This window comes from Heliangelus exortis, chromosome 3 (genome assembly GCF_036169615.1).
Source record: "Heliangelus exortis chromosome 3, bHelExo1.hap1, whole genome shotgun sequence".
Lineage (NCBI taxonomy): Eukaryota > Metazoa > Chordata > Aves > Apodiformes > Trochilidae > Heliangelus > Heliangelus exortis.
The window spans coordinates 52,674,063-52,697,414 of record NC_092424.1 but is presented as its reverse complement, the minus strand read 5'-3'; the positions used below and the strand labels follow the sequence as shown (position 1 = coordinate 52,697,414).

The 23,352-nt window shown below is 36.6% G+C and overlaps 1 protein-coding gene across 5 annotated transcripts in view; it reads right to left on the bottom strand.

Annotated features, from left to right (window-relative positions):
* SCAF8 (SR-related CTD associated factor 8) overlaps positions 1-23,352 on the bottom strand; it is a 92,879-nt gene that overhangs the window by 19,656 nt on the left and 49,871 nt on the right. For 2 of the 5 annotated variants that reach the window (XM_071740610.1, XM_071740613.1), the window contains exons 17-20: positions 22,119-22,263; positions 21,533-21,613; positions 20,724-20,945; positions 17,702-20,083 (exon numbers count right to left, since the gene is read on the bottom strand). In XM_071740610.1, coding sequence (XP_071596711.1) covers positions 18,393-20,083; positions 20,724-20,945; positions 21,533-21,613; positions 22,119-22,263 — 2,139 coding nt within the window. In that variant the 3' untranslated portion in view covers positions 17,702-18,392. Of the gene's footprint in view, positions 1-11,427; positions 13,468-17,701; positions 20,084-20,723; positions 20,946-21,532; positions 21,614-22,118; positions 22,264-23,352 lie in introns of those variants that run through there. The other 3 variants (XR_011725225.1, XM_071740612.1, XM_071740611.1) reach the window with 3 other exon arrangements.

The window sequence follows — 23,352 nt, the reverse complement described above, 5'->3', positions numbered from 1 at the left end:
ATGACACACTGATTTTTGGAGGCAGCTACAATGCAGCTTTATTTTGTATAGCAACTTCCATATAAATCGTGTCTTTGTTTGAGTCCTCTTTTGTTTAAACAGTGCAATAGTTCAATAATACAGTTTCAAAGCTCATGTAAAACAAAAAGCAGATAAGCAGATAACTTAAGGACTCATAGCTATTTACATTTATATCCTGATTGTTCAACAGAGACTTTAAAATGCTGTAAATTTTAGTCTGTTGAAAACAGTCAAGCCAAATATCATACTAGATTAAAAGCATTCAGACCAGGAAGACTGCAATCAAAACACCAAGGATCAAGGCAAAGGATGAATGACAAGATATTTACTCTGACAATACCCAGGTTGAGGGACACACCATTCTAGGTATTAAAATATGGCTTAATACATGTAAATAAAACATCACTAAAATCTGTCTCTGTTAAAAATCTTGCAGCCTAGAGAAGATACTTGTTTTAGGAAAACATAATTAAAATCCAAGGAAGGTATCATACCTCCCAGTGCTAATGAAAAAATCTGCCTTCTGCTTCTACAAAAGATGTGAAGTGCTGCTGAAAGCAGATGGGAGGAACAAGAACCTCCAGGAATGATGTGTGAAGGATAATGCACAGAGTATTTCAGAGGATTAAACTCCTTTATGTGAAATGTTTTGAAATTTGTCAAAGGTAACTCCATCAAGAAAGAGCTCACTGGTGTGAGTGTTGTTTCTGTATAATATTATCTTAACTTTTAATATGAAACTTAGGGAAATCAACCCAACTTCATGAAATGTCATATACTTAAAAAATTTGAATAATACTGAACATTCTAGTATAGAAAAAATGGTTACATTAGAAAAAAAAAAAAGACAACAAATTCTCCCAAGCTTATCTACCTTGAACCACAATTGCAGGAAAACAGAATCCTGGGAAACAAAAATATGAACTGAACAAAAGGACAAACTAATGGTGTATTTTAACACTTTTAGGCTTTAAAACTTGTCACTGCTTTATCGGTCATGCTTAAATCAAATAAACAAATGGTCAAGTTTATATAAGTATTATTTTAAATTAATATTTGCCTTATTTGTCCCTTTTCATATAGGAACTACTGTAGCTATGCACTCAGATGTGCTTAAATTTAAGCACACAAGAAATTCCAGTTATTCTAATCAGACTAGTCCCATTTTATGTGCTTTGCTGGATTGGTATCTAGAGTCTTAAATTTCATATTAATCATAAAAAGGAGTGGTTAAAACAAACAGCAGGGCTAATGCAGGAAGCAGGTCAAGCCACTTTTCAAAGTATTAATGAGAAAACAAAGGCAGTTACTATAACAGCTAAAGCTCTGCTGTGTATCTAAATAAGAACTCCCAGCCGATCACTGTCTCCAATGGACATATTCAAATGGATTATTTTTATGCTATCTTTTTTGTCAACTTTGCCCTTCAACCTTTACAAATGAGGTTTGATTCTGAAAACTGTCAAGAATGAAACAGGAGCATACCAAAGAAGGCAGGAGAGCTTTAAATACATACCATATTTAAGTAATGTTTAATTGTTACTTTCAGATGGTCACTATTGAAACCTTAGATGCACAAAGCAACAGTGAGCTCAACTGCTACCAAAACAACCTCCATCCCATCTGCCATCAGCTTACACATAAGATATAAGGGAAAAACCATGCTGCAATCTGCTCTGTAAAAGCAACATAATTTTAACTGGCAGGAACTGGTGATACGTTTTCTTAAATTCATCGACCTGCCATCTCACAAGGAATGGTCTAGTAATTTTCAAACCATCTTTAATTTAATATAACTGTAAATACTTAACTTTTTATTAAATTCTACCACAAAATTATTTTCCTGGCTACATCTTCATATATTTTGGCTGTACATTTTCCCCCCATTATTAAAACTACCTTTATAAACTCTTGAAATGAGTATGGGTGGGTACTGGTCATGAGACAGAGGTGACAGCTTGCACTCAGCTCCCTGGCCAGTTTGAGGGGTGCTTTCCTTACCCTCCCCAGGAGCTGGCTGAGCAGTACGAGTGTCTGCTCCCAACATCAGAGTTGACAGCCCTGTGCATCACAGGAAATTACCAGGTGTTTCACTGGACATGAATGAATTTGGGAAACCAATGAGGCAGCTGTTTCACCAGTTCAGGAACAATTTCTATCCTAACTAAGCATTGCCCTCCATAGTGATCTTCAAGTTAAGTTAAGTTAGCATCTCTAATTTTGTAGGTGTTGAATATTTAAGAAATGCTTTAGAATTACAAATCTTTGTTAGGGATATAGACTATGCCTGGAGCAGCGATGGGGAACCATGATGCCCTGATAACCCTGACAACTCCATTAAGGCTGACCACTTTCTGTGTTAGCTCCTTTCATGCTTTCACACAGAAGCTCAAATTTTCAGAGTAACAGTGTAAAATACAGAATTTTTATAGAAGAAGACAGTTCCTGCTCTCAAAATCTCACTCCTTTTCCAGGCAGTAAAATGTTTGCATGTTCAAGACTGAGAATTGGATGTAACAATAAATAATTTTTTTGACTCCTTCCAAATGATACTCTGATTTCTGCCATGTGTCTCAGATTTTCATAAGCATCTTAAAGGAAAGATAGGAGGGCTGTGAAATAAAATGAAAACTGTAGCTTTTTCAAGGTTTGTCAAATTGCGCAGAGAGCTGTTTCTCAGCAAGATGAGCCTGAGATTTTGTGTTTCAAAGAAACTCCTTTGGGAAACATGACCTTGCTGGGGCTTTGTTAAAGGCATGCCCACTAGCAAATGAACAGTAGAGTGGGTGGCTCATAACCTAATGAGCATGTGAAAAAGAAGTATTTTCTTGATATTTTTCAAAAAGCTGACCTTTAGAAACTGATATGATTCACTGAACAGTACACCCCCCCTTGGAGAACCCCAGGGAAAGCTTGCACTTCACTCTGACAGGAATGGAAACTTTCTGCACCTGCATTTACTTGGCCAGCGAAGAGGTGGGCAGACTTCCTTGTTCTTTCCCTTCCCAATGCTATGGCAACTTGCACTTTCCCAGGACAGCCCACATAGAAAACAGAGGTGACAGAGCTGCTGAGCAGCCATATCCGCAGCATAAGCATGTGGAGCAGGAAAGCAGGTGTTGGGCTGGAGGTGCCTCTCCTGGTCCCGTGAGCTGACACAGTCTAGCTTCAGGTCTTGCATTTGGAGTGGCAATGCAAAACACAGAAAAGTAAAATTACCTTTAGGAAGAGCGCTTAAATGGTATTATTATTTTTTTAAGGTTATTTAAATCCACAAAAGAGTGTTTTGATTATTTATTTAATCCTGTTTGACATTTGTATTTTTGTGCTGTTTTTTTTCCCATTAACTGGGTTTACTCATACTAAAACAACCACCTAAATATACTGATAGTAGAATAACACATATTTTCAAGGGGATAACTTTTAGTTATTTTGACTTTTCACGCTTTGAAGCTATGTACAGTCATTATGTGTAAGCAATGTTTGAAGACCTAATCAAATTTCCATTTGCTGTGTAGTCACACATGCAATGAAGTTTGTCTTTTGCTTTGCACAGGCAACACAGTTTTCTTTGGTGCACCCACCAGTATTCCTTCACCAGCCATGTGAATTAAGTGACTGTATGAAAGCCCACCTGTCTCTTTACTACTCTGACTTGGCTGTAGAGAGCAGCTCTCCTGCTCTCCTGTTCTGCATGTTGTTGCTGAGATCTTCCACCTAAGCTGACTTTGAAGACATCCCTTCTTGCCACCTCCTCAGCAACTATTCACTAAACATTCAAACTCTGCTTCTCTTTTGCCTCAATGGGAGTTGAGTAGCCTGATCCAGAAAATCTGGAAGCTGGGAGGCTTCTCTGCTACAAGAGGAATGCAGAAGCAGAGCTCTTGACTGGAAGTAGGGACCACGAGAGATTTTACTGTACTGGCAGGCTCTCAGTAACACGTTGGCCAGGTCGTAAAGTAATTGAGGAAGCAAAGATGGACAAGTGACATACGAGGTTATCAATGATACAGCTTTTAACCCTTGGTTCCACACACAGGAAGAAAGACCTGGCCAGATGTGCATGCTGGACCTACTGCACTATCATGACAAAGGTAATTCAAGCAGCAACCTAACAGGATGATGTCTACTGGATCAAATCTGGGTTTTGCTGTATGGAAAGTGTTCTTCGCACCTCCTTCAGGCATCAGATTCCAAGATGTGGAAAAGGTCGTATCGCAGTTTCTTTCTTTGCTGATATATATAAAACTGCAAAAATGCCTCTCTCCTACTGTTTGAGATAAATTAGGATTTCCACTAATAGGCTCAATTTAAAAAAATGTATTTTTTTTAAGCAGCGGTTCTTAGAAACACCTTATTCAATCTGCATTTGTCAAGACTTCATACCCAAGTGAAAACTGAAAGTGTATTTATACTCTGAAAGACCCAAAAAGTGTAAAACCAGATTCACCATTACTTCCTGACTTTAATTCACTGTGAAGAACATGATTTAATCCATACTCTTTAGCTGCAGAGGATACTACCATCACATTATGCTTGAACAGTGAGAAGATATCCATGGTAGTAGAAGGAAAAAAACAGAAAGAATTAGAAATTCAGAGAACTGTAAAAAGGTATTAATAAAGAGAAAAAAAAAAGAGATTAGTCACTCACAACAAAGGCTATCACGTGAAAATATCTAGTTTTCTATAATTTCCTTTCACAACATTAAAAGAGTAAACCCGTGGGCTGCTCTTGATGCACTGAATGCAAAGCATGCATGTGAAAAAAATTAAATACAAGACCCAAGTAGCATTACAATGTATTAAAGTTAACATTGGACTAAGGAAACCAATACAGATATAATACTCTCATGAAGGCAAATCCCAACTGACCCAAACTGATTTATTAGAAATGAGATTAAGATTTTAGTACAGCAATGCAGACCTCAAATTACTTGCTCCTCCAGAATCAAACCTCCCTCTATCACTCCTCCTCTCAATTATTGCAAGCCAGTAAAAATGAGACTAACAATAAGTTGGTACAAATAATGTTACACATCAAACCCATTGTACTAACAATTACATGTTTCATTACCCTGCAGAACTCATACTGTCCTGTAAGAAAAGCCTACAGATTCAGTGACAGCATAAGCTTTATCTACCTCACCAGCATCATTCTTTGATGCAGAAAAGGTGTGGAACTGCTGGAATATATACCTAATGAGCTGTTTGAGCCATTTGTTTCCAGCCTGTGCTTCCTAGAGACCAATGGATTAGTTTAGAGAACCTAAGTAAAGAAAACCTCACCATGATTAGGATGGAATTTCCTGTTTGACATTAAAGTGATCATCTAAATTTAAAACATTTTGAGGGATCGCAGCAGGCTAAAGAAGATTCAAAACTTGAGCCTACACCAGTTAACCTAAACCAATGCTCTCAAGGGCTGGTTTGACATTTTCCTGCCCCTATAATCTGCTGGAGAGACAGAAAAAGAGCACAGGATCATGTCTGTAAATCCAGAAGAAAAGTCTTTCAGGGCAACTAAGTTTTGGATTTTTGTTTTTACCCAAGAGCTACAAGACTCAATAGGAATGATGAAAGATTTTTCTTACAAGAAATAATACAAAGAAAATTTTGTAAAGCTTTCAGATCCAAAGAAAGACATTTAATTACAGTGGAACTCAGCTAGAAATGAGCTTGGCCTGCTAGATATAAGCAAAAATCAAGCTACATTTGATACAATAAACTTGATTCCAACAAGATGCTGGAAAAACAAGATGATTTAGAAAAACATGACAAATAGAAGAAATTACAAAGCAGATACACGCTAAAAGAAAACTGATCTAGCAAGTGTGTTTCAGTCATTTATGGAAGGCTAATTCACAGAATTAGGCACTTATTCTAACAATCAAACATCAGAAACTCAGCCAGATATAGGGGTAAAATTAAACACAGGATAAAAGTGCTTTACTGTGGGACAATCCTTCACAGCAGTATTATGTAACTGATGATAAATATATGTTTTAGAACCTAAACTACAGATTGGGTCTTCCTTCCTTTTCTTAAATTAATTCTTACAAAAATTAAATTAAGACAGATTAGGTGCCACATGGTTCTTCATGTTAAAATTATGAAGACTCCTTTTATTTCTTAGAAAAATTGTACCTGCATACAAATTTTATCAGTCTTTTACCAGGTTACAACACTCCTATAATCGCATCTGGTGAATGATCAGATATGATAATCTAAATACATGCAAGCCCATGAACATTACTCTACACAGAAAACTGATCTCATTGAAGGTCTATGTAACTATAGGGGTATAATATACAAATGGTGGTGGGATCAAAATCATCCTACTAAAAGCAGTGACAAATTTACAAACCACCACTAGAGCAGATGGTTTTAGGTACAAGCTTTTTTACCAGTTCTTTCCAGAGGTGTACTTGGCTGGTCAGCCTTCTAGACATGATACATTACATGGTTAAAAAAATGAGTACTCAACATAATAAAACTTAATACACGGTAGCTAAATCAGAGCATTTCTACATGTAGAAAAAATACATTCTAAAGATAATAATGAATAAAGATAATAATGAAAAGCAGTTTCCCTCAGCTACATGTCTTAACAGAGCTCTGCTGTGTTTTTTCTGATTAATAACATAAGTGTTTCCGGATCAAGCAGAGCAGAAGCACCCCGATAAGCCCAGGACTTGTAACAAGAAACAAACTTTTAAAAATCTATCTAAGTCCTTGACCTATTTTGTAATGGGCCAGGTAAGATAGAAACTGGGAGTTAGTAGGCTGGTGGAAAAGGGGAGGGAGGATGGCAGCCATCAGCAGACCCTCCATGCTAATGCATGTTAGCATTAGGAGTGTTCTTGTTACAGTCAGTCAAAAAATGCAGAGAAGTGCCTCCCCATCCACTTCCATAGACCTTTCCCACAAAATACCATGGTGATAAACAACTAAAATTCACCAGCATTTTTTAAAGTAGGATTTGATCTGTGAAAATGATGACTACGTAATCACTGTTAGGTATATCAGATGTTAAAAAGCCAGCTGTGTAGTAACTTGAGCCTGAGCCCGGCACACAACTGAGGGGAAAGATTAACCCCAGTTAGGATGTACATGCACGAACTGAATGGAAGCACTGAAGCACAACAGTGAATTATTTCAAGCACTGTGGTCAAGTCATGTGGTACCTCACCTGAATAGGGCTTAAGAGGGCAGCTATCTGGTTTCTGTGTAACACCACCAATGTGACACTGAAGAAACAGACAGGACTAAGTATGTTCTGAGCACCCTCTGCTGGTTTCACAGCCACAACCGTGACTCAGACAACAGATTTAATAAAGCAGAAGCTAAATCCACGGAAGAAAAGACACCTTAACTGCAAACAATAGTAAAAAGAGGTAACACAATTACTTCCGAAAAGTCAAAGAAATAAATATTTGCTTTTTTCTTTTTATTTTGAAATTAAAAAGAAAATTGGGTAACGTCCCTTGCTCAAAGATACTTGTTACAGATTGCAAGTTACTGGCCCTACGTTGCTACTGTAGCTGCAGTGCAAACTACATTTTCAAAAAGGACTTCAAAATAGGCATACGGTTAGATTTCAGTCACCGAGGTTCTTTTCCAAGTCAAACAGCCTATTCTTAAAGACCTTAGCAAAGAAACTGCAATCAGCTTTTACTTTACTTTAAAAGTTGGCCAGATTCTTTCCTACCAACTTTTATAGCTGTTTTTCATTATGGCTTCTATCAAACTAAAGACAGACACCTTACTCATAAATACAGGATTCAGCATTTCTTGTTTTCAGAATAACTTTTTTCCCTTTAACATATCTTTTACAAACATCATGTCTTGCAATAATTATTCCTCCTTAGTTTACAAGGCTCCTCTTGACTGTTCACAGGGTTACACATCCATATTCTGCCAAGCTGACATAACACAAACTCTTGCATGTTTTAAATCACCACAACCTAAAACAAAACAAAATGCCAAAGTATATCAGTGTTAACCCCCAACAGTAGTCAGCTAGTTGGGCACCAATTCTACTTTATAACCAAGTGAAAACAGACAGAAAACCTAGCAACTTCACTTAATAATCCTCACAAATCCTGTAATATCACAGTTCTTCAAAATCAAAGTAAACTTCCCTTTGGTCACTGCTGACCATTCTATAAACACACTTAATCAATACTAAAACACTAAAAAAAGAAATATCAAATCTCATTTGTTGTATCACTAAAAAATTTCCTTAGAAAATGTTTTAGAACAGGCAACACTTTGCATCTTTCTGGTAGGAGCTTCTACAGAGTTTGATTTTCACAAAACCAGCAACTCTTGAGAGAAGAATACTATGATATTCCATCATGTGACAGCTCGTTACTGCCTATGGATTTGATTAGGAAAGTGCTCATCACTTTTCATCATGTAGAAAAAAATACTGCATCATTAGCCACAGGTAAGGTGACAGAGCTTCAAATATCTCCCCTTTTCCTGCACACAACTTGCTCCTCATTCCTGCTAGAACAGATTTCCCAGTTCCTGTACTATTCTGCTGTTGCTTAGCTGCTCATTTTTACATCCTTCTCTCTCACATTATGTTGTGATACTCTCAGATGGAAACAAATGCAGAAAACAATTTGAGAGAAGTTAATAAACAACTAAAATAATTTTTTTTTTTCAAGAAGCAAACTGTCCATAGAACTATCTACTGAGATACAAGATACAAAGATAAAAGGATAAAAGAATAAAAAGAAACTGATTAAAATTTCTTGTACTGCAGCTTATACTGCCAGAATATGTGTTTGTTTACAGAAATTCCTTGATTCAAGAAAGATTTAACCCCCACCTGATGACAATTAAAGGCACTGGTGTAAAAGATAGGATACTCATGTCAATTACTTCTGTGAGCAGGGGATATTCAACTCCTCTCACCACTACTGCAATGGTGTTTTGCTTTTAAAGAAGACACATTGAAAGGCACATATAGAAGGGATTGTTTGCCTTAAGACCTGGCAATACCCAGCATCTGTGCACTTCATGGGCAATAGGAGGGCTTAGAGCTTTGTGTAGTGAAATGAGGCAACCAGGTGCCACTAATTGCCAGGCAGTGGGCATGAGCTTGTGTTAAGCCCACCTGTGCCTGACAATTAGTGGCACCTGGTTGCCTCATTTCACTACAGCTTTGTTTGGCATTTCAGGTGTTCAGAACAAATATTTTAGAAATGACCACACTTCACAAAAGAGTTAGTGAGCTGCTGGCCTTGTAATTCATATATGATCCTTAAAATGAAGTACAGACAACAGTTAACTAGAGGAGCAACTCATCCAGTTGCCATTTACATTTTCCTGTCTCCGAGGGCTTGCTACAAAGAGGGGTTCAAAAACTGTATAAAGCTGCACGTGTATTTTGCGGACACAGTAGAACTTCCTTCTAAAGGAAGCTGTGAAAAGGAGGCTGCAGTGGCTGGCTGGACATCTCTATTTTATACAGGGGGGGAAAGCATACAGAAATAGAAATAATATATCAAAAACTGTTCCTTCAAAACCCATCAAAACTCCATTTTCAGACTGAAGACACAGAAAACCATGCCATAGCGATCAGCTTTGAAACGCTCACTGCAAAGAACTTTTACCAAGGAAATGAGACTGAAAATACAACCTGGGGAAGTATTTTATCACTCCAGTAGAGAATTTGTGACAAAACCCACCAATTTTCCTATTTAAAATTCTTCAGATATAAGGAACAATGCCATCAGGATTCAAAATGCCACTGGAGGAGATCTAAGCACATCTTGGTTAGGAACAGAGATGATGATGGGATGCAGCACCTTGCTGCCACCTGTTACTAAGCATGGTGAAGATCACACAAGCAATGGGAAAGCAAATGCAAGTGAGTGGTGCATTTGAGGAACCCACCTTCTGCTAGTATTACAGAAGGTCAGAACCCTGGAAAGTTTCAGAATTTAAAATGTGGCCTTTCCCCAGGGAGCAAGACCTAGAAATACACCTATAGTATCTTCCGAAGCAATTTTGTTTCAGAACAATCCCAATAAGCACCTATATTCATTTAATCACCTCTCTTCTTTCTTGTTCATAGCAGAGCTCAGTTTCAGCTCCTGCTTCACAAATCTGACTTGCCAGCAATACTTAACTCAAAAAACATAATAGTTAACTTAAAATATTTCTCCTATCTATAAATATTAACAACGTGACAAAATTCAGGATAAAAAGACTATTCTGCTGCCAGCTATAGTAAAAGTTATTGTGGCTCAGGCAGAAAAAAAACCTTGATCCCCATGAGAGTGGGAGCCTTGTGCCTGTCCAGCTGAAGCCTTGCCCACTCCTGACGTGTCCACCTATGAACCTGTAAGGCACAACAGCAATTTGCCTGGACCTGTTTGCACTGTGTTACCTCACAGCTTGAGATGAAAACTTGTGGTATTTTCATAGGAAGGGAAATTTAGAACCCTAACTCAATACTGAGATTTTTTAAATATTCACCTCATTTTGGGGGATAACGTACACTTAAATCTGTATGTGGACACCCCCATGTCTAATTGATTCCTTTGACACAGCAAGAGGGAAGGAAAAACAAAGATGTGTCAGCTGCAGAAACACCATCGTACGTATGGTATGGACCATAAATACTGTAGCTAAGCTTTCCAGAAGCTTCCATAAAATGGACATATACGTGAATGTACATCAGTTGTTTAAAAAATAAAAATCTGATGTATTGTGTATCTTGTACTATGTAGCTTAAGTCAGTGCTAGAGAATTACTGTAAGATAGGATATGTAATTTCAAAGCTGTATTATAAGATGCTTAGGATGTCTCAGTTTTGAAAAAAAGTAATGAGACAAAAAAAGCACATCAGTGAAATTTCTTGGGAAAGTCCTCTATGAAAACATAATTTTTAAAGAGCTTTCAAAAAAAGTGAACCAGGTGGTAAAACAAACCATGAATTAAAACCCTTTTAGGTCTCCGGCAGACTTTTCTTTTGTCTTGTTTCCTTACCCATAAAACGTTACAAATGTTCAGAAAATTGCTTTTATGTATTTTTCTTTTTCAATTTATGTTTGCTTGCTTTTCTATACTGAGAGACATTTAGAAAAAATTAATTTTCAAAGTTGGGAAAAGTGAAGTTCTTCCTAATTTTCAGGCAAAATGTTGGCTAAACTTCTCCACTGTGAGTACGACTGAAATACCTCGTGACAAGGTAAGAAGTGGAGAAGGGAAATGCAAGACCTTGGTATTCACTTAAAGTGTACAAATACTGCATGGGGCAGCTCCTGGGCTCACACTGATTTCTTTTCAAGTTGCGCTCCAGTGACAGCATCAACTGCCAGGTGTTGTGAAAAATGCCATTTTCACTCTTGACCATGTTGGAACCAGACTATTATGACAAAAATAGGCAATTTTCGATAAAATTTTATTTCTTTTTTACATGTCATCCATTCTTATTTCTATTCTAGTTAATACAGAAATGTAAGAACTTTTCGTTGGAGAAAGAAATTTATTGAGGTGTTAGGCAGCACATTCTAACATGGAATAAGAAAAATGCATTAACCTAGTGCACTCATTTTTCTTTAAATCACTTGAAGGAAAAATGCTATTTAAATAAAACACAACCTTTTAAAAAATCAGTAAGTGGACAGGGAAAAAAATCCAGAGGACATAACAGATTCCAAACAAAGAACAGTGACCGTGTATTACAAGGCTGCTCTATGTACTGCTGTGAAAAGATCTATTTAGAAATATGATCACTTTGGTAGAGCCAGAAGATAAGACTAACGTGTTTAACTAGCTTGAATTTATTTTGCTTCCTCTTTCATTCCATAAATTTCCCAGTACAGGACTAGGAAAGTACAGTGCTTGCAATTTTGTACAGTCTATTCCACCATACCCTTAGAATCTCAAAACAATTAGTGGTGCCCACTCCTAAATACTTACAACGCAGGAGGAGGATTTGAAATTAAAAAAAAAAAAAATCTCCTAGATGGCTTTGGGCTTAAAAGAAGTAGAAAAATCGATGAAACCAGAACCAGATAACCTTCTACCATCTGCTTTTCTGAAGGCTGCTAAAGAAGAAACTGAGACACACAAGATAGTGTTTGAAATTCTGGATCCAATGAAGCCAGTAAGGATGTATCACAGGTAATAAACAAGTGAGGCCGCCTATCACATACTGGTTTAGTACTAAGACTGAAGTAGCAGCATCTTAAGAGTCTCTAGAAATAACATGAAAGGTAATGTAATAATTTTAATCAAGAAAACTGTTATTTTCTACAGATGGAAGAAAGCAAATTATACTGAAGCTATGACCTTCCAAACCAGGATACTACTGTGAAATGTACTCTTTTATCTACTGAGATACTTAAATATGCAACTGAATTACATAATTTAAAGGTATTTCTAATTTGTGGTAAGAGGAATTCTGTTCTGTGACACAGGTACTTTAAAAAATGATGTATTGCAAGGATGTGAGAATAAATCAAAACTGAACTGGACAGCCATTACAACTTTCAGTAAATTTTTAAAGTTGAGTGTCCATTTACTATTTATGTATCTACACTGCTGAAATAGCACAGATTTTATTGCAGAAAATCACTAAACCCAAAATTACATTATAAATTCTACAAAAATTTATTGATTTTGTCCACATCTTAGTCTGAAGTTTGAAATACTTGCTCCTTTTCATAAGGAAAAACTTAAGGCACACTTAAAAACACATTTCACTGCATTGCTGAGCAAGATTGGATTACTTCAGAAACAGCATAAATCCAAAGTAATTTTTCCCTGTGATCAGCTGAAGTGACTATAATAGAGCCTTCTTTATCTAAACAATGGCAGATGGATTTTTTAGAAGTGACCTGAAACACTAAGATTAGCTCTACTTAATTCCTGCTGTTACCAAGAGTAAGCTACATTTCTTATCTTCCCAGATGTAATTATAGTATGACCTCTCCCTTAGTGTGGAAGTGCCAGTCAGATCCAAAGTCCCTTCATCTATGGCCTATGTGAATCCTACCACTCTACATGCAAGTTAACAATTCTATATCCATTTAATACTTTTCACCTATTAAACATTTTTTGCACTGGCATGCAAATAACTGTAATTCTCCAAAATAATACAATGCTCCAATATACAAACCAATATAGCTGTGAAGTCTACACTCATTTTGGAGATGCATCATGTTATCTGCCTTAAAGAATCTCACAATTTTTCTGCATTTCACAAGAAGCCTGATACATGCTAATGTGAACACATATCCATTAAAACAGATATGCATAGCAAAAATCATTCAAGAGGAAAACTGTAGCATGAAAGCACTGTTAGAAGAAGGAAAAAATATTCAACTAACCTGTCTACAGGTTGAAAATACTCTCCGATCAGATTTTTTTTGTAAAGCACAAAACAGTCCCTAGTCTGAATGCATTAACATGGTTTCATCTGATAGGAAGGAGAGAAAATTTAAAATTAGCATTAATGAGCCAATTGTAAAAGAAAAAAGACAAAATATAGAATAAGATCAGTAAACCAGTGATAACCCTAAATCACTATTACTATGCAAGTGCTGAAATGTTCATTTTAAGCTTAAGAGAATACATTCATCTTCACTGGACAACATATCTTAAAAGCCTCTTGATTTTTAAGAATGCATGGACCACTTCTCCCTCTCTTTCTCAAATCTTTGGTAGCAGAGCATCCAAAAGATATTACAAGTAGGATATTCAATGAGATTACCCTTTTTTATCAAGTTCATGCAAGATAGACAGGAATACAAGAATTGTATTGCCAAATACAATTTTAAAGCTTACCAACTTCAATATAAGCCCTATTAATAGATGTTTTTATGAGCCAATCCCTGAGCAGAGTACCTTTTCAGATCGTCTACATCTCTGCTAAAAGCTACTGCTCTTAAGAAGATGCAATGTTTCTTTTTAGTGGCTTGACTTTTCTTGAATATGAAATACCATGTTCATACACTAATAAAAATGTTTATTGAGTACCCAGAGAACCTGTACAGACTAAGTGAAAGGAAAAAACATCACTAAAATGATCCTTTGAGGAGAAAAATAAGACTAGTTACAATTAGGAAAGGCTTTGAATATGATATTCTCTTTGCCTCTGCAAGTTTCTGCTGATGAGAATGCATAAACTAAAGCAATGTAGTGGAAAGATGCTTTTGCCGTTCTTGTTCAGAACAGATTCGAATTTAAAAAAAAATATGCTGCCTTTATGTCTTTTAAATCAACCTCTCAACTACACAAGTAGACAGCTTCACAGTACATTCTTACTTCTGGAAGCTCAGCACTTGAAAGTAAAATATGACTAATGTAAAATTCAAAGAATCAGCAATAGCTGTCAACAGGAAAGTCCTTTCATTATGTGAATTAACAAGAAGAAAAAATTATTCTAGTTACTCCTGATGACTCCTGATACTCTGAATATGTACTGATATCTCTTTAGCTCCCATTATCAAGAGACAAAACAGTCACCCTTACTATGATGCTTTTTTAAAAAAAATACCAAAAATAGAAGTGATGGGATTTGGGATTCATTTTGACCATTTTCAAATCAAACAATCCAAAGACTTGAGTTAGTGGAATATGCATCAAGAAAAGTAGTATCTTAAGTGTTGACTGGCATAATGTATTCTGCACATGTTCAAAACTGCTGATGCTCTACTTTGAGATAATTCTGCGGTAAATTTGCTTATTTTATATATATATCTCCTAGAGACAGCTTATTTGATAATTTTCCAACTGAGCTTAAGTGATGTCTCTGCATGCTACACTACAGACTGATTAAAGTATTCCTGTCTTCCTTTATTCAAGGTAAGTGTACCTTAACTTCCCAAATAAAGCCTTTAAATCACTGAAATGACTTGAAGAATGCTATAGTACTCTACTGAAGCAAGGAATCTAACAGAATGTTTCCTTGAGTTTGTTATAACAACGTGAAGCACTACATAAAAAAAATGAAAGTGTACCAATATTTCACAGAAAAAGGCTTCAGCAATCATGTCCTTAAAGCAAAGGAAGGCCATGTTTCATCTTCATAATCTTTATAGACATAGCATTCTACTCAAGTATAGTACAGTAGAGGATCAGAATCACAGGGTGTTTTACAAAGCAAATAAATACATCAAATAAATTACAACTAAGGCTTTTCAGTAGTGTGCATGCCTAAATATGTTGTGTTGTCTACAAAGCTACTCAAAATAGTTTTCAGTACTTATGTTACTTATTAAATAGCAGATCAGCTTCTTCAGTTGCTAGGATTGACACTCTTCATCACTAGAGCAAGTTTTAAACAGGCACAAGCCAGAACTGCTACTCCCCACCTTGTTTCTGTCCCATTATTATTCTTCCTCTTGCATAAGGAAAAATTCCATGTCACTACCATGAACCACATCAATGAACTGACCTGGATCTCAGGACAGCACTGAAAGGTGCACGTGTTGGCTTACAATGGCTTCATCTACCCTTAAAAAGGAGTCTTCACTCACACTAAAAGATTTAAAAATTCCTACTGGCAAGATAAATATTAAGTTCCTTCTGAACTTCTGAATATGGCTATGTTGGTAATATTTGGCTGAATGCTACATTAATAAAGTGAGAAATTGAGTAATTCTAGCTGTCAACATGATGCAACTGAAAAATGTACAAAAAACTTTTATTCTACAAAAAAATAAAATAATTGTTAGAAATTGATGGTATAACATATGTACAGTAGCCAATTTATTGATGCTTGAAAGATATTAACAGATAGAAAAATCATTAAATAATACATTGTTTTATACCATTAGCAACCAAATTGTTCAACATCTCTCACCTGGTAATTTACCTTAACCATCATACTGTGAGCAATTCAGCCTACTGCTAGTCCCAGTTTAGGAAAAGCAGATGAACTTTAAATTTTAAAGAGGCATTTAACAAAATGTTTAAAAGTAAAGCTACTGCCAATATGTGTTTGACTTAAACTATTTATGTGGTCTATGACAGAGGTGTTTTCAAAATGCACATATTAAAATAAAATAAGGAAATCTCTTAAGTTCATAAAGTATCCTTATAGCTATTTTGTGCGTTTGAACTTTCACACAACCATAACCTCCTGACCAGAATACTACTAGTAGGTGGTACAGCAGCATCATCAGTCAAGTTCTTTGAGCCAGAGTCTGCTCATGAAGTTACTTTTATCTTAAACATTGTCCATCTTAACTCCCAGACATGTTCTGGTAATAAACACATCAGCAAGGTCTATTTCAAAGCAACAGTAATTTAATGCATACCTCACTACATCCTAATGTCTACTTCTTGCATGGCAGATAAAGAATCATTCATTCAAGTCCAGTCTTTCAAAGGGCTACCTTCACTAAGCTGACAGCTTGTTTACTATCCAGAATTAAAGTACGTGTAATTGAAAAACTGAACCATACCACAGCATGAAAAAATACCCCAGAGGGAGAGGGCAACACACACGAGTAACTTGCTTCTACGTTCAAAGGCATGCTTATGCTATATATCCATGTGACATTCTCATACTTTCACCCCTTTGGGGGAAGTAGAAGGGGAATTAAAACTTGCCCATTAATGCTTTAATGTTAAAGTTCACAATTCTAATCTGAGCTAAAGATGTTTCTTCCATCAAAGGGGCATTTGAGTAACAGAATCTACCCTTGGATCCCATTATGCAAGAGAAAAACAACTTTCTCAAAACTGAGTGAAAGCATGCTTTCCATCACAGAATTTTAACAAAAGGTATATATTGAAAAAATCTGGTGAAGTGCACTTGAGTGGAACAAATTGAAAATCTGACATTACCCTTTAGGCAAATCTTTCATCACCAATGTAAAGGATATACAAGCAGCAAAGTAGGTGAAACAAGAGAGAATAGCACTACTGATTTACCTAAGCAGCCAATTCATCTCAACATTTTAACATGAGGTTCTACTTCAATATTAAGCCACCAAAACACAGACCCCCTTATTTCTGTTAAAAACATGTAGGGTTTTTTAGACCAACAACAGCTTTTTACTTTTCGTGCAACATTTCTGGATTTTGAGTCACTGAAAGCAAATAAACACAAAGTACTCAAACACTACCACTATATAGCCAGAATACCTAATATATTACAAAATAAGACAATGCAAGTATTTGCTTAAATTTTGGCTTCATGCATATCTGCATTTTAAAAAGTAAGCTAAAATCCTACTGTATATTCTTACAGTATATATTGTTCCACCTTCTAGAAGTAGTAAGAACATCATAACAATGAGCATGAGAAGGTAAAGATAAGCTTGACAGTATTGCAGTGAAATAGATTTTGTTATCTTACTACCTAAAGAAGGTGAAAGGCAAGTCTTTACAACCTAGTTTTATTTCAGTTTTATTGAACTGTCTACAATATTCTGTGAGTGTGTGCACATACACAGGCACCCACAGAAAAAGTGGTATCTACAAACAGTTTACACATATATTTACATACATATATTATTTACATAAACTGACTGCATGATTTATGATGTAAAAACCATACTCTTCTTGCACACTTAACTGTTGCATTGGTCTTACAAAAGTAAAATAAACCTTTTGCAACAACTAGCTAAGCACATATCATTGCTGATTCCAAGTTATTAGAGCTTGCAAGTTTTTAAAAAAATACAATACCTAGAACACTGTTATCAAACAAATATGCTTTATTGGCATCTAAAAACAAAATGCACCCAACATTAAAATGTACTTTTTCATTTTTTTAAACCCACTGCAGTACGAGAACAAATCACGAACACTTACTTTAGAGAAAACAGAGACTATAGTGTAGATTTTACAAAATCACTTTTAATCTCTGTGTTATGCTCCTTAAATAACATGGGCCATCTCTTTTTTCTGCCGAATTGTAGGAACATAAAATATCACAGCTTTGTCTATACTTTAAAATTCTGCAGCAGCCTAAAAACACGGACAAGATACACCAGCACCTCTTTTCAAGTATGACAATTTCGATAGCCAACCTAAGGGTAGTATCTAAAAAATTCCACTTTCTTCCATAGGAAGTCTTTGTTTGACAAGCTGTTATTTTATCTTTGTGAAATTAAAAACAAGTGGGGGCAAGTTTATGCTTTACCAGAGAAATTAAAAAAAAAAAAAAAAAAAAAAAAAAAAGAAAAAAGGTTTACCTACCATGTTCAAATTAAGAACAGTGTTCTATACAAGTCAGTTGTACAGTTATTTAAGTGAAAGATGAACATGAACATCAGATTAACTTAATTCTGGCAGACAAAAGTGAACTGCTACGGTCCGGTCAGCCATTTATCTATTACAGAGAGATGACAACTTTACAAAAGGTATCTTTTACCTACTGAGTGATGATTATGTCCCCTCAGTTTCTGTGCTTTCTACCACTGGTTCACTTTCTATATCAGCTTCTGTGTCACTCTTCTCTTTGTTTATCTCGACGGAAGATGTCAGTTTTTCGTAAAGTTCTGGATCATCCTGCACCTGTGCCGTTGGTGGCTGACTTTCTGTCTCTGTATTTTCACCATTTACCTGGGGTGTATTATCGGGTTTGCGTTGGGAAGTGGCCCCATCAAAATATTCAAACACCCGTGGATGTGGAGGGGGGATCCAGTTGTTTGACATTCTGTCTCTTCCAAACCTGTTCCCATTAATTTCTCTGCAAAAATTAAAATCTCTGTCATCCCTATCCCTCTGTCTTTCCCAGGGTCTTCTGCGGTCATCAAAATCTCTGTGAGCATCTTGTTCAAATCCTCTGTTCCAATTGGGACCACTTCTACTATCAAACCTATAGTTCCCATGCCGAAACCTCTCTCTGTCTTCATGGAAGCCTTTAGGGCCACCATAAATAGGGAAGGCATGGTGCTCTCTTTCATCATAATCTCCTCTCTGTCCCCAGTGCTTGTCTGAATTGAAAGCAAAATGCTCTCGGCGACCAAGGTTATCTATACCTGGTCTTCCAAAATTTTCTCTCATGTCTACATGTGGTCTTGCAAAGTGTTCTCTTCCATCTACTGGAGGCCTCCCAATACCCTCTCTTGGATCAACTGGTGGTCGTCCAACAGAATCTCTGACATCCACTGGAGATGGTCTGTTAAGATTATCTCGGTTTTCCACTGGAGGAAAGCGATAATCTCTGTCTCCTTCCTGCTGAATGTTATCACCTCCAAGTGGTAGTCTTTTCTCTGGATTAGAAATGCTATCAATATTTTGTCTTCCTGGCGTTCCAAAAGGTCTTTCTGGTTGATTAAAAATATCTACTGGAGGAAAAGGACCTCGAGGTGGTGGGTGAAGAGATGGATCAAGGATTGCTGGAGGAGGAATACTACGCTGCGGTGGCATTCCTGGCTGCATTAATGGAAACCTTGGTCCAGGTGAATGGGGCATTAGGCCTGGACGAATATCTATGATGGGCATTCCCGGCATCCTTTGACTACTAATATTTAAATGAGGCATGTTTTGAACCCCAGCTGGATGCTGCATTGCCAGAAGTCCAGAACTACTTGAAATATTTGGAGGTGGCACTCCCATAAGTCCAGAACTACTTGAAACATTGGGTGGTGGCATTATGAGAAGCCCAGAGTTGCTTGAGACACTTGGTGGCTGTACTCCTGCTAGAACTCCTGAGCTGCTTGAGACACTTGGTGGCTGCATTCCTGTCAGAAGGCCAGGGTTGCTTGAGACACTGGGTGGGTGCACTCCAGCAAGAAGCCCTGAGCTACTTGAGACACTTGGTGGTTGAACTCCAGCCATAAGTCCAGAGCTGCTTGAGACACTGGCTGGCTGAACTCCACTGGCAAGAGAAGAGCTACTGGAGACAGCAGGTAGCTGTACTCCTCCTGCAAGACCAGAACTGCTTGAAACAGTTGGTGGCTGCACTCCTACAAGTCCAGAGCTGCTTGAAACACTGGGTGGCTGTACTCCCCCTACAAGTCCACAGCTACTTGAGACGCTGGGTGGTTGCCCTTCTCCAGTAAGCCCAGAACTGCTTGAGACACTGGGTGGCTGCACTCCAAGTCCAGAGCTACTCGAGACATCACTTTGCACTAAAACAGTGACAAGAAGAACAGTTAACAGGACATGCTGGTGTAACACATAGCATTCAAACCAAAATACAGCTTAATCCATCTGTTAATGCATTCAGTGATGATACTGCTGAGAAGGTCTCAGTTTCTATAACAAGCATGCATCATTTTTATCATACAGGTGCTAAACAGACATTATACCACAGAAATGAACGTCCCTTCATAGCAAAGAATGTACAGCAGCTTAAAATTGACAAGCCCCACTGCCATCACCCAATTTATGCAAGAGAAGTACTAAAAACTTTGATATAATTCTATAAACATTACACTATCTTACCCTCTCCTGCTCCTTTCCATTGACATTAATGTAGTGAGAATGCACTATATTTCTTTTCAATTTTTTTTAAAGGGCTCCTGGTCTCAGCTTAACTTTTCAAGTATATGAAAGAAACATCCCTGAGCATAAGCTCCAAGAAAATCAATCATCAGATCATCACAAAGATGGTTCCCAGCACTCCTCCAACTTAAACTGAAAATGATACCCAGCACAAAACTTCCTACTCTGTAGTTCCTAGTGCAATGGGTTACAATCTGCAAAAAACCCTCAGAAGTATGGTGTTTCCTGTATGAGATTGCATCAGCCCATAAAGACATATCTTACCAGATCTACTGTTTTCACTGGAAGAAATCTGAAGGTCTGTAAGATGTGATCCCTTTTCATCTGATTCTGGTTTGTTGATTGGAAGAGGATTAAAAACACTTCCAGCAGATAACGTTGGAGTAGCTAAATTGCTAGTAACTGTGCCAACTGGTAGAACAAGGCTAGTAAAAGGAACATCCTTCATTGTCTCTTGTGCAATTGGTAATGGAGGTTGTACTAAAGCTGTAGAGAGATAACAGGAGTACATCTCAGTAATCATCAACGTAAGTTTGGCAAAGGTCAGGGTGATACATCAAAATAAGTGAAATTAACTACCCTAAGTGGTACATTTTTCTGATGACAATTTCTTATCCTTAATCAGCACGTAAGATCTAAAGTTTTTGTAGAGGCCATGGCCATGAACTGCAGGCAACCTAAGCAAGGAGTACTTTTTAACAGGCACTTTTTAAAATATAAATGGATACAGTTAAAGGCTAAACAAAAATATTATAAATTATTCAGTGACTAACATCAAATAGATCAAGTAACAGATACACCTATTAATGACAGCTTCAAATATTGGACTATGCATACAAATAATCAATAATTATTTTTTTCAGTAGTTCCACAGCAAGTATCATCTTTGAGTCAACTTGTTTTCAATAGGTTTTCTCTGTAAAATTTTTTCCCAGTACCTGTGTAACCAGCTAAAAAGTAACTTCTGTGTTGCTATTTTCCATTACACAGAATTAACTTCCTTTTGATTAAGTAAAAAATCAAACAAGTAAGTTTTTAGTAACACAAAGGACTATTAGAAGAATCAAACTTACGTGTTGGAACAACTGGTGGGACAACAGGTGGTGGGACAACGGGTGGTGGGACCACAGGTGGAACTGGGGGAGGCATATAACCTATATAGAAAAAAATTATTACAAGGGGAGCAAATTAAGTTCTGCCACAAAAGTTTGCCTACATTACTCATCCTGAAAAGCTGCATCCCTGAAGACTGGCAATCAACAAATGTATGGGAAGAGGTAACAGTATTGTTTTCAAAAAGAACCCCATCTTTATTGTAGACTGTGATTCTTTAAAAGTGATTTCTGCCAGCAATATTCATAGAATAAAATACTTTCAAAACTTTCCAAATACAGATTATTTACAAGGATTTTCAAATGTTCATTTTTATCAAAGTTCAAGAAAAATTTCTGCTTTTCTCCCTACTCAACACAACACACTTGTAAAATTTATAGTTGGAGATAAGAAATTTCATACTGCATTAAAATTAAAGATTCAAAGGTTAACTAGCTCAAGCAGTCACCTGTACCTGATGGGAAACCATACAAAAAAATGATGTACATAGAGGCACATAACTGGAGTATACTCATTACATAACCAACTTAATTGCTACTAACTTACCTGGAGGTGGCTGTGAAGGGTTGAAACTCGCTCGCAAGAAGGGGGGAGGAGGAATTGCACTATAACCAGGAGGAGGGACAGGCATCGTGACAGGAAATGCAGGTGGAACCAAGCTGACAGCAGGCACAGCTGGAGCTACTGGAATCTTTTTCCAGGGGAAAAAACAAACAAAAAAGCAACTTCAGCAACTGATCATAAACTGATCAACTGCAGTTCATATTAAGCTCTAAATGTTACAAAGGCTATATATATATATATATATTCTGAACACGCTGAAGAATTAGTTTGCATTCTGAAATGGAATGTACGCTACAGGTAAACAAGGACACTGGAAAAATACTACCCTCTCTTTTCCCTATTCAAAAAAGAACAGAAAAATACATGGTTAAATACTATACTAAAGACTAAAAGTTTACCCATAGGAGATAGGTGAACGCAAAAAGGGAAAGTGAGAAAAGAAAAATGTATAAAGTGTGGCAATTTGACAGCAGTTAGACAAGAGTGATTCTATCCTCATTAGAAAAATTTACATCTTTTAGAACAGTATGTAAAAGTTAAGTCTAATGTACGTAATTATAAGGCTAATAACACTGATGAAATCTTGAAAATTATTTAATATTTCTCAAACTTCTTTTTGAGCTACATGTTTTGATACAATGCAGAATTATAAGTAGCTAGCAGCAGACTAAAAGCTCTATATATGTATACTTAAATATACTGATCAAAGTGTTCGCTAGCAGACAGTTGAAATAATAGTGAAAACACGTTTTGTAAAAAGAAAAAAACCTCAAAATGTAATGCAGGTAAATGCAAATATTTTAACTTTTCATAGTAATTTTATATCAGCTCAAGTATTGGAACTCTCCATTCATGTAAGGAAAGAAATAACAGTAATAATGTGAATTTTAAAAAATATATTAGGCAACTGCTTCTCATTTTATTAACAAAATTCAGTAGAAAATTGGAGACTTATGAATTGCTGCTTATAGAGTGCAGCAGCACACTACCTAAATAATCAGATCTTTTGAAGATGAGACTGTCCCTATGAAATCCTGCCTAAAATTTTTAAGAAAATAACTAAAGTATTTTCATTGATGTGGGGAAGAGCACACAGGTAGAGAAGTTCATTTGAGAACTTTTTTCACAAGTGAAAAAAAAGATTATTGCACTGCTTATCGTAGAGAAAGATGCTTTGTTCTATAAGCAAAATACTTTCTGTAAGCTCATTTTAATT